General features: G+C 39.5%; 1 protein-coding gene across 2 annotated transcripts in view; it reads left to right on the top strand.

Moving 5' to 3' along the window:
• Ranbp17 (RAN binding protein 17) overlaps window positions 1–11,959 on the top strand; it is a 308,796-nt gene that overhangs the window by 12,121 nt on the left and 284,716 nt on the right. For both annotated transcript variants that reach the window (XM_021175823.2, XM_021175825.2), the window contains exons 3-5: window positions 1,196–1,286; window positions 7,604–7,770; window positions 9,640–9,705. In XM_021175823.2, coding sequence (XP_021031482.1) covers window positions 1,196–1,286; window positions 7,604–7,770; window positions 9,640–9,705 — 324 coding nt within the window. The remainder of the gene's footprint in view (window positions 1–1,195; window positions 1,287–7,603; window positions 7,771–9,639; window positions 9,706–11,959) is intronic.

The raw sequence follows: 11,959 nt of genomic DNA, 5'->3' as shown, positions 1-11,959 counted from the left end.
GAGACAGGGTTTCTCTGTGTAGCCCTGGCTGTCCTTGCACTCACTTTGTAGACCAGGCTGGCCTCGAACTCAGAAATCCGCCTGCCTCTGCCTCCCAAGTGCTGGGATTAAAGCCCGGCTAAGGTTTCCTATTTTATAAACATTATCACACTGAAATTCACATGGTTTCTATTTATTACATGTTAACAAAATAATGTTTTTAAATTTTGTTTTGATTTGTTTTTCGAGACAGGGTTTCTCTGTATAGTCCTGGCTGTCCTGGAACTCACTTTGTAGACCAGGCTGGCCTTGAACTCAGAAATCCTCCTGCTTCTGTTTCCCGAGTGCTGGGATTAAAGGTGTGCACCACCACGCCTGGCCTTTTAAATTGTTTTCCAACTGTTTAAAATTATGGGAACCATTTTTAGCTCACAAGCTATGTTTCATGGATTTTTTTTTCTTTTGCCAATTTATATTCTAGAGGGAAAAAATATTTTGGCAAGAACTTTGTAGGAATAGAATGAGTATATGAATCGAATTTTAAAAGATGGACATATATTTATAGAGTTGGAGAAAATTGGAGAGGCTAGAGAGATGGTCAGTGGCTCTAGAGAAAGGCAGAACTCGAGCTGCTTCAGAACTACCTGTGGCTCCAGACGTGGAATCTGGCATCCTCTGGCTTCTGTGAAAGCTGCACACATGTGGTGCACAGAAGCTCATGAGCACACATGCATATACTCAAGTTAAAAATACAAATCTTTAACAGAAATGAAAATTGATGGCCACAGTGTATTGTCAGACATAAATCTGAAGGAACACAGAAATCATTGTGGGAAAGGCATTGAAACACTCTTGTGGACACGGCCTTCTGCAGCATGGAGCCGGGCATATTTGGAGGTGGAAGGAGAGAGCAGATTGTGCAGAACTGCTAGTCCATGTTAAGAGTATTTTAGTTGAACTTTTTCCCAGACATTTCTTTTTCCCATTTACTTGCCGCTGTTGAGATGGCTATGTACACTTCCTTCAGCCATGATCTTTTATGAGAGAGGAGTGTGTGCATTTGTGTGTCTATATAGGTGTATTTCAAGTACATCTATTTTATTCATCATAACTTGCTGGTTTGGAGAATTAGAATTGTTTTTGCTTAGAAAAATTTAGTATAATATTTTGACTAGTCTGTTTTTGTGATGATAATAAAAATTACTGTTCTTTACAGACATCCTATGCTCAGCTCCTTGCAGCAACATGTCTTTCAAAACTTGTTACCCGAATCAATCCTTTACCTATTGAACAGAGGATAGACATCAGTAAGTGATTTGTTAATTTTTTAAAACAAATTATATTTTAAAAATAAAAAGTTTCTTTTTATTGTTGAGCTTTTATTGGGATTGTAATTTTAGTTTTATTAGTAATTTAATGTGAGTAGTTAAGTCTTATTCATGCAGTGATGATGATACAATAGATAAGACAATATATAATTATAAAATTTTGTTAATTTAATGATAAATTATTTTGTGTATGTGGTATTTGATTTTTACTATTATGGTTTATCCTCCAAATAAATTGATGAATTATTCTCAGTTTGCAAATGAGTAAATCAGATATGATAGGCTCTGACTTGCTCAGGATCACACAACCTGGAAATAGTAGAGTTCTTTTAAAACTGCTCAATCTGTATAGAGTCTAATGCTCTTAATTGATTGGCAACTGAATGCCCAGAAAGAAACCAGCTCTGTAGTGTTGCTCAGGTTGCTATACCATAGTCAGTTTGGATACATTTGAAACCCACAGCTAAGAAACATACAGTAAGAACATAGAGACTGTAGAGTAGCCATATATATGTTTTGAGAATAATACATTTTTATTTACGCATAACCTTGAACCTGTAGACAAATCTAATAATTAGGGTAGGAGATTACTTTTTGTTTATAATAGAACAGATTATTGTCTCATTTCTGTTCTTCAAATTCAAAATTAATGCAGTTTATATTTTTATATTAAAAAGTGAAGATATCTGATGTGTTATCTTTAAGATCAAAATTAGTAGTCAAAGCCAACCTGGGATGTCATTTGCTTCATTTTCTGATAGTTTCTGCCAGCCTTCAATATGTAGAAAGTTCTACATTTAAGATGGCAAAAGATGCATTTGTATTTTTCTTTAATTAAAAAAAAACTGGTTCAAACTGTGTAAACCCAGTCCTGACTTAGGACATATCTTAAATAGACTTACATTTTTTAGAGTGCTTTTAGATTCTTAGCAAGACTGCACAGGTACTATAGAGTTCCCCTGTAGTCCCTGCCTCCACTATGGATAGCCCCCCCTGCTGTCTGCTCAGTGTATATGCTCTCTAGATTTGGAGAACTTACAGAGGCGTGTGTCTGCTGTGTCTGCTGTTACAGCAGTGTATGAAGTAGCTTCACTACACTAAAATCCTGTGTTCTGCTGGTTCTTCCCGCTTAGCTCACCCTGATCTTTCAGTGTCCTCCACTGTTTTCCAGAGTAGCATAGAGTGAGAATTGTAGAGAATGTAGCTTTCTCAGATTTCCTTCTTTATTTATAATAAGCCATGTCTTTTCATGACTGGACTTCATGATCTCATTTCTTTTTAATTATGAATAATATTCTTTATTGTCTAATTGTTCCTAAGTGAAGAATGTTTCGGTTGCTTCCAAATTTTGAAATAAAATGTGAGTAAAGTTGCTTTAGACAGAAGCAGGTGTCCATGGTGCCTTGTGCATGAGACACCGAGGTCAGAGGCCATTTGAGACCAACCTTGGCTAAACTGAGTTCATGCTACACAGCAAGGAAGGCCCTCTCTGTGCAGGTCGGGCAAGGAGCACATGAGCTAAATGAATCCTGAAGTAATGGCGACAGCACTTCTTGCTTTGTTCCTTACTCTAACTTTTATTCCTGATGTCATGTGTAGTTGCTGTTTTCTAGTGGGGTTCCAGTTCAAATGGAGAACGTCCCGCTTTATTCTTCATTGAATTTTATCATAAATGGACATTGCATTTGTTAAATGCTTTTCTTACATCTATTGATACTGTCATGTGGTTTTCATTCAGTAGGCTGTTGATCTTATGTGTTGAGCCAGCCCTGCACATTGAGGTGAAGCCTGCTTTTCCTGCTCCTTAATTCTTAATACATTGTTGCATTTAACTTCCTGAAATGTTGAGAATTTTCACAACTCTTTTCAAGAGAGACAATTGTTTCTTGTAGTGTTTTCAGTTTGTATATTAAGATAATTTGTAGTCAGAGGTTGAGTGTTTGCCTCACATGCTTGAGGGGCCTGGGATTCATTCCTGGATGTGCAGTAAAATAGATAATAAAAGAAGATAACTTTAGACTAAAATAAGTTAAATAGATTTCTCTCTACTTGTTTTTCTTGGCAGATATTTCCTAAAGGTTTGGTAGAATTTACCAGTGAACTCCTCTGGATCTGGTGGACGATAACTATTGTCTTAGTGAGGGTTTCCATTTCTGTGAAGAAACACTATGACCGTTTCAGAGGTTCAGTCCAGTACCATTATTATATCAGGAAGTTTGGCAGTGTGCAGACAGGCATGGTGCTGGAGAGGGAACGGAAGTTCTACATCTTCATCCAAAGGCAGCAAAAGGACAGACTCTCCTGCAGGCAGCCACCCATACAGTGACACACTTCCTCCAAAAAGGCCACACCTTTTTTTTTTTTAAAAAGATTTATTCATTTATTATATGTAAGTACACTGTAGCTGTCTTCAGACACTCCAGAAGAGGGCATCAGATCTCATTATGGATGGTTGTGAGCCACCATGTGGTTGCTGGGATTTGAACTCAGGACCTTTAGAAGAGTGGTCAGTGCTCTTAACCACTGTGCCATCTCTCCAGCCCCCTGGCCACACCTTTTTAAACAAGATCACACCTCCCAATAGTGCCACTTCTCATGGGCCAAGCATATTCAAACCACCACCACTGTATTATTTACTGTTGTGTTGCTATGGCCAGACTACACAGGAGGATGGGGTAATTTGGCTCATGGTTTCATAGCATTCATACCATGGTTGTCTGACCCCATGTGCCTGGGCACAGTTGGCATTGGGGTTTGTGACAAAGGTTACTTCTTTGTGGATGGGAAGTGGGAGGAAGAGTAATGCCAGCACTCATCTGGCTTTCTCCTTCCTCTTCTTTCATTCTGTTAAGGTCTCAGGTCCATAGGATGTTGCTGCCCAGATTCATGGTCCTTCTTCCCCATGGCCAGTCCTCCCTGGAAACTCCACAGTGTGCTTTACCAGTCTGAGGTGACTCCAAGTCAGTCAGGTCGACATGGAAAACTGGCCACTGTACTCTTAATTGCTGAACAAATTTCCTTAGTAGTCACAAGCATTTAGATTATTTATTTGGCTTATAAATATCTTTTTAGAGTACGGAACATGGATATTAATTTCCAATGATTTGACTTTGGAATTTTTTTTTACAATACTTTGATTCTATGTAAACAATACTTCAGAATATGAATTTTGATCTTTTCATGTGTCGGTGATGTGAGGTATTACACTCTTGTGATACAGGACAGTGGCAGTAAGCTGTTGGTTTTTGTTATAGATAGGGTAAATAGGGATATTGTACACTGTGTTGCTACACCGTGCTTGTAGTTAGATGCAGTAAGTAAAATCTCAGCTTACGATAGTTTATTAGGGTTTTACTTCATCACAAGCTGAGCAAGGCTGGGATGTAGTTCAGTTGGTATAATGTCTGTCTCACATACATATGTTTAACTCCCACTGCACAAACTGGGCATGTGGTGAAAGGCTGGAATCCCAGGACTTGGGAGGTAGAGGTAAGATCATCAGAAATTCAGGGTCATCCTTGACTGCATAGCAAGTTCAAGGCTAGCCCGGGACATTTGAGACCCTGTCTCACACACATACAAAAAGTTGAATAGCATCTGTACTCTTTGGGAAAAAGTGATGAGCTGGGCAGTTGTGGGGCACACCTTTAATCTCAGCACTGGGAGGCAGAGGCCTGGTTTACAAAGAGAGTTCCAGGACAGCCAGTGCTACACAGAGAAACCCTGTCTCAAGAAACAAAACAAGGATGAAATATGAGGAGAAAAGAAAGTAGAAATGTGTAAGAAAATTTCACCTAAGGAATGTTTTCTTTTATACTTTTTTTTTTTTTTAATCTTTTTAGTTTGAGTAAAGAACTCTTGTTTTCTGTCAGTCAATTAGAATTTTTTTTGTCATGACATGCTATATCTAATGGGCATGTATAATAATAGACTTGTGGTTAAAATAAAAAATGTGTATAATGGCCTGACTAGTCACTTCACGTTTTCAGATCAACTCCAGTCCTCTGTCTGAGATGGCACACTTGTAGTCACCTCATTATCTCCTATAAACACTGTTGCCCACTTCTGTGCTCACCACACTTAATTTCTACCATTACAGTACCATTAACATTGGCTACCCATTGATTACCAATCAGATCCATTTCCTAGCACACTACTGAGTCTCCTTATGAGCTTGTCATTGAAGAGCCGTTATTTAGGTGACCTTATATCGTCATGAGTTCCACCCAGGTTCTTGTTTGTGTCTGAGGTCTTCCTCTCATGCCAGCTCAGCCCTGCCTTGGCGTGTGATCTCACGCGGCTTCGCTGGGTGTTCTCCTTTTCATCTCAGGCACGTGCGTAGTTTAGGTGTGCTTGCTTTATAACTCAGTCCCCTTCCTTCCCTTCTTTCTTCTTTGCAGCTTACCAAGCCATGATACATATTACATCATAAAATATAGTTCAGTGCTTGCAAAACAGTCAGCATAGCAGAATCAATGTGTTACAAGCTTTAGTAGAACGCTTTAGATGTAGTAAATTTATGGTTGTATGAACAGTCTTAACAATTTGGCTATAGAACACTTTCATCACTATAGAAACACCATTTAGAGGCTGTCTCTGTCCCCACCCCTTTGTACTTTCTGCTTTTATAGATTGATTATTTTTTGTAACTGTTCATAGGAATGAGATCATAGCATATATAGTGCTTTTGTGCATACATGATACCTTTCCCTAAGCAAAATGGTGTTTCATCATGCCCATTGGTATACCCTTCCTTTTTTTTTACATATGTCTTTAAAAGATTAGTTATTTTTATTTTGTTCACTGGTGTTTTGCCTGCATGCATGTCTGTGTGTGGGGGTCAGATCTCCTGGAAGAGGAGTTACAGACGGTTCTGAGCCGCCATGTGGGTGCTGGGAATTGAACCCAGCTCCTCTGGAAGAGCAGCCAGTGCTCTTAACTGCGGAGCCACCTCTCCAGCCCCTATGTATGGCTTTCAAACATCTGTTTACTAGTTGATGAGTTTGTTGGCCATTTGAGTTTTGCTTCTTGTCACCACGAGCACTTACACTTGGAACATTTACATCTGAGCCTTTTCATGGTTCAGTTTTCCCTGTTTTTCTGTGAAGAACCCTAAGAATGAAATTGCTGAGTTATACGTAAAGTTTGTGCAAACTTCTGTGAAGTTCTCAGCTTTCCCAACTGCCTGTGGTCTAGCCAGTGTGTAAAGGTTCTGGTTGTCTCCACCTTCCCCTTCTAATTCTTTCTTTTCCTTTTGCGTGTGCATGTGTGCAAGTGCTTTACTCCAGAGCCATCTCTCTGTCCTACATACTTGCTGGTCTTTGGTTTTCAGTATATCCTAAGCTCCTCCAGACAGATACGACCACTCCTTTCTTAGTGTGTTCTTAGGTTTGGAGGCGTTCCCATTGAAGTATTTTTAGTTGGGTAGCTTGCAATTGATTTTGCTGTGTTAACTTTTTTTGTAAGTATTGCTTTAAATGCTTCAAAAAATACATTGTGTGCAAGCTTATCAATATTGTATGCTATTATATCTTTATGTCACTTAACTAAGATCAGGTTTTAAAAAAATGGTTATAGTCTTTTAGCCTCATGGTAAGCATTTACTTATTTAGTTATTGTAATATGATGTATGTGTTTCTAAAGTGACTTGTTATACAATGCTGCACAGTCTTCACGAGAGAAAGATGATCGTGGGAACAAGGATAGGATTGCAGGAAATGCTTGTTAGCGTCGTACAGATGAAGAGATTTGGAAGCACAGGCACCGTACAGCAAATGTGGCGCTTTTGTCTTGAGAAGGTGCGAAGGTCGCAGGACTCATTAGAGTTGCAGTTTGTGAGGTGCTGGGACGTTGTGGTCAGATGGAAAGTCATGGGCCAGACTAGGATGGTGTGATGTAATGCACAGGTAATGACAAACAGTGGGTCGTAGCCATCCGAGGCGTACGTACGTTCTGTGCTCTGTTATATTGTACTGCTTATATAGTCCAGTGCCTCTTAAATAGCTGGGTTCATTTGGCTTGCAGTTTTCTGCATTGACCTGTCAGGTTTTTGCATATGACATCTATAAATACAAACTTGACATTCATATTAGACTTAAATTAACCTAAGATTTATCAGAATGTAGTTGAATGAGCTCATGTTTTCCAAATACATGTCACAGAATCTCCTGTACTGTAGGTGCACATTGGTGACAGGGGTCAGCTCGCTTATCAAGTTGCATGTCATCGCCCCTCCTTCACAAGAGTCACATTTTGTTTCTCAGAAGTTGAAGTGTTCACCGATATTCTCTTGGTAGGAAACTACATCCTGAATTATGTGGCATCCCAACCTAAGCTGGCGCCCTTTGTCATCCAAGCTCTGATTCAAGTCATCGCTAAACTCACCAAGTTGGGGTGGTTTGAGGTGCAGAAGGATGAGTTTGTTTTCCGAGAAATCATTGCTGATGTGAAGAAGTTCCTCCAGGTAAGAAGGCTCGGGTTAATGCCATCTTAGAGTAGTAGGGCTTTCGCTTAGCGTTACTTGGTTCTCTGTGGAAACATTCTTACTTATTATTCATTATTTGTCCTTTGGCTCCTTTGTTATTTGTCAGTTAAGAAAAATACTATACCAGAAGAATGAAAATAACCATTGTTTCTAAATTTAAAATGTGCTTTTATTTATGACATATATGTGTACATGCAATATTTATGATGATTTTCATAATTACCCAGTTTTCAGAACAGCCATAGGAAGTGAGTTCACTGTAGAAATGAGGAGTCTGTGCTTTATGTTGAGCAGCATGCACAGGTTCCAGTGACTCCGTGAGGCAGCACGGGAAGCCGGCAAGTCTTCTGACAGCGTTTATCCCACACCAGGTCACCTAGGACAGTTTTCTAAGAAAATGTTCTCAAGTGAATCATGAGAGCATAGCATATGATATAAATATAATTAATACATGATACAAATCATAACATTTCATTCCTAACTTACGCCAGTTTAGTTAGATATTTAGACTTGAAAAAGAAAGAACAGAGCTTGCAGAGATTGTTGGAATTGTAGCTTTGAGACAGAAGAGGGACTAAGAAGCTGTCCCTGCTCCTGTTTGCCTCTTGCTTCCTTTGTAAATAATTTAGGTATTTAGTGATAGATATTTTTATATCTGTGTCATTTCTAATTGCAAGGTGGTTAACTTTAAGATTTCTTGGGCTGGAGAGATGGTTTAGTGGTAAAAGTGCCTGCTGCGCCAAGTCTGATGATTGTTCTGAATCCTCAGAACCCATGTAAAGCTAGACACAGTAGCACAAGCCCCTGCCATTCCCGGTGTTTAGAATGAAAAGAAAGAAAAAAGGAAGGAAGGAAGGAGAGTCTTCAGACTATCAGTTGGTTAGAGAGCCACCCCATGCAGCTTTTTGAGCGAATGCACACAGAGTAACCATGATTCAGTGCATGGGAATTAGGAGGACCATAGGGAATTAAAATGCATTGTCTGTGCTCCCAGAGTTGATGGTTGGTGGTCCTGAGGTAACATGAACTTAATTATACTGAGTAATCACGTTGCTTAGTTTTTGTGCAAGTTAGCAGGGGTGACAACTGTGAGATGAGATGTACAGAGCACATCTGGGCACACTTTTGTACTACTGCATTGTAATTTGATGCTGCATTTCTTAATCCCATGCTTTCTAGTATGATTTTGTAATAGGGTAATTTGTTAGTAATGTGCACATGAGATATGAATTGAAGGAGATTTTACAATTAAATTGTAAGCTAATTAGAAACATCGTGGAAACTCTGCCATATTGACAGTCATATGTTTACCTTACTACATTGAGTACTCTGAATGTCTTCATTAAGGCACCTAACGACTCCATACACGTGCACTGTTCAGTGATATTAAAAGAGCCTAAGTGATCTTTTCTGATATTAGATCAAGAGATTTAAATTAGTTTCTAAGCTACTTATTAATTATTGAATGCAGCTATCACAGTAGGCCGCAAGCAAATTTCTAGAACAAAAACCATTTTTCCCCATTCTTAAGATTGTAGAAAAAGTACTAAATTAAATGTTATTTTGAAGCTTAGTTTATTATGGGTTGTAAATGCTGGGAAACATTGTATAGAGTGATGTGCATTTCTAAGGTAGGTATACATTTTCTCCTTAACTACATGTACCAAAATTTATCCTTCAAAAATGAGTTCAAAATTCTTTTAGTTATAGAAATAACAATACTTTTCCCCACATACTTTTACAGACCATTACTAGGCAACTGTGATGCCTTGACATTTCATTTTTAAAAGTATCACTTGGTTTACGCTTAAGAACTAATCATGTCTTCACTTGGTTATTTTTCCAAAGGGCACAGTGGAACACTGCATAATAGGAGTGATAATCCTTTGTGAATTGACACAGGAAATGAACTTGGTAAGTTTTTCCATGTAATAGGACATGGAATTTTCTTAGTTTGTTTCTTTGTGGCAAAATGTATAGTTGTTGTGGTATGAAACCGGTAACTGTTGGTCAAATCTTTAAGTTATCGTTTTACTAGTTGGAGAATTATTTCATTAAAAATCACAACCATAGGAAAAAGCCCACAGTGCTTTTTCCTTGGATACTTGGAGAATGGGCTTTTCACTCCTGTAGATAATATATTAACCATAAAAATGAATGATACAGATAGAAAGGAACACAAACTGTTACGTGTTTATAAGTAAAGGGCAAACAGTTTAGAAATTGATTGTTAACCTTGGGTGAATGGCAAGACCTCTCCAGGAACAGATGGTTTGGCTCTGTCACTGTCTAGCTTGCCTTGTTCATCCTGCACAAGGAGCATTTCCAGAAACTACACCTCCCCCAACAGGGCTCCTTGATCTCAGCAGCTGAGGCATGTCCCCTGTCATGTCCCCTCTTGTGTCAGCATGGGTTTCGTAGGAGAAAAGTAGAAGTTGTGTTCTACATGGAGTAATTTTGTAAAGGGGCGTTTGGGCTGAGAGGCTGGCGTCCTCCTGACTGCTTTGTGAGTGTGTGCATAAGCAGAGCTGCTGCCCAACTCCCTTTGTAGTCACAGTGTAGCCACAATATTGTAGAATTGAAAAGAAAAATTGATTTCTGTTCAGTGATGAATTAAGACAAATTTTATAGAATTTCCACATCTTAAAACCACCTTAGTTTCTGTGCCCATCAGTTTTGCTTCTCACAGTTCTGTGGCGATTGTCTGCTATGGCAGGTCCTCTCTCCATGTCAGCAATAGCCAACTTGTGGGCAGGAAGATGATGATGGACCTTGCCTCATCTGTGAATGAGTTTGAAGAACTGGTGCTCTCTTTTTTTTTTTTTTTTTTGGTTTTTCGAGACAGGGTTTCTCTGTGTAGCCCTGGTTGTCCTGGAACTCACTCTGTAGACCAGGCCTCGAACTCAGAAATCCGCCTGCCTCTGCCTCCCGAGTGCTGGGATTAAAGGCGTGCGCCACGACCGCCCGGCTTGGTGCTCTCTCTTACAAGTTAAAAATAGTTTTACTTCATAAAAGTGAGAGACTAGTGTAGGAACCACAGGCATCCAGCCTTCATACTTGCTAACTGTAAAACTGGTTCATTGGTTGTAAAGTGGGAAACTTTACAAATAATGGCAGTACAGGCTACCCTGAACGTAAGGGCTTCAGGGCTCCTCAGTTCCTCAGGACTTCCTCACTTAGTTCCTTATTAAATGGCAGTGTGGATTCTAATAAACGTGTATCTTGGAGAGCAACCAAGTATCTTTTAAAAAATACAAAGGAACTTTCAGTAACGTTTGGAGGGCAGAACAAAGATGTCTCTTGATCACTTGATAAGCTGACATCATGATGCCCTCCCCCTCCATTCTCATGGCCCCAGAGAATACTTTTACATTTTCTTCTACAAGCACATTCTTTCTCCTACATGATCATGATACTACCATTATATTTTTAAAAAGTGACATTTTGCTATTTAGTCCTGTTTCCCCCTTCCGCCCCAGCGTGTCCTTAGGGTTGGTGCCTGCTTCCAGATGTTTGCTTTTCACACTGTGTTAGTCCTCCTCAGGCTGGGAGGGTTGGTCAGCAGGATTCCCTTTGCTTTACAGCCTGTCTTAGTCAGGGTTACTATTGCTGTGACGAAAGCCAGGACCAACAGCAACATGGGGAAGAGAGGGTTTAATGACTCAGTTCCATGTAAAGGTTCATCATCAGATACAGTGAGGGCAGGAACCCAAGCAGGGAGGAACCTGGAGGCAAGGGCTAATGCAGAGGCCATTGAGGGGTGCTCTGCCTTGCTCTCTATGGCTTGCTCAGCCTGCATTTTTATACAATTTAGGACCACAGGCCCATGGATGGCACCACCCACAATGGACTATGCCTCCCCTCATCAATCATGAATTAAGAAAATGCCATACAGCCAGATCTTATGGAGGCATTTCTCAATGAAGGTTCCCTTCTTTTAGATAACTCTAGTTTGTGTCAAGTTGACATAAAACTGTCCATCACACAACCTGATACATAAAGCTTACATGCTAGTTGTTTTTTAAAATATCTTTTGTTTTGAGATTATTTAGCGTTTCCTCATTATTAAATCCAGATTATATATATATTTTAATCAGGAATATCAGCAATGATTTAGAGACAGGGTTTCTCTATATAGCCCTGGCTGTTCTGGAACTCACTTTGTAGA

Source organism: Mus caroli, chromosome 11 (genome assembly GCF_900094665.2).
Source record: "Mus caroli chromosome 11, CAROLI_EIJ_v1.1, whole genome shotgun sequence".
Taxonomy (NCBI): domain Eukaryota; kingdom Metazoa; phylum Chordata; class Mammalia; order Rodentia; family Muridae; genus Mus; species Mus caroli.
This window is presented reverse-complemented; position numbering and strand designations above follow the sequence as displayed.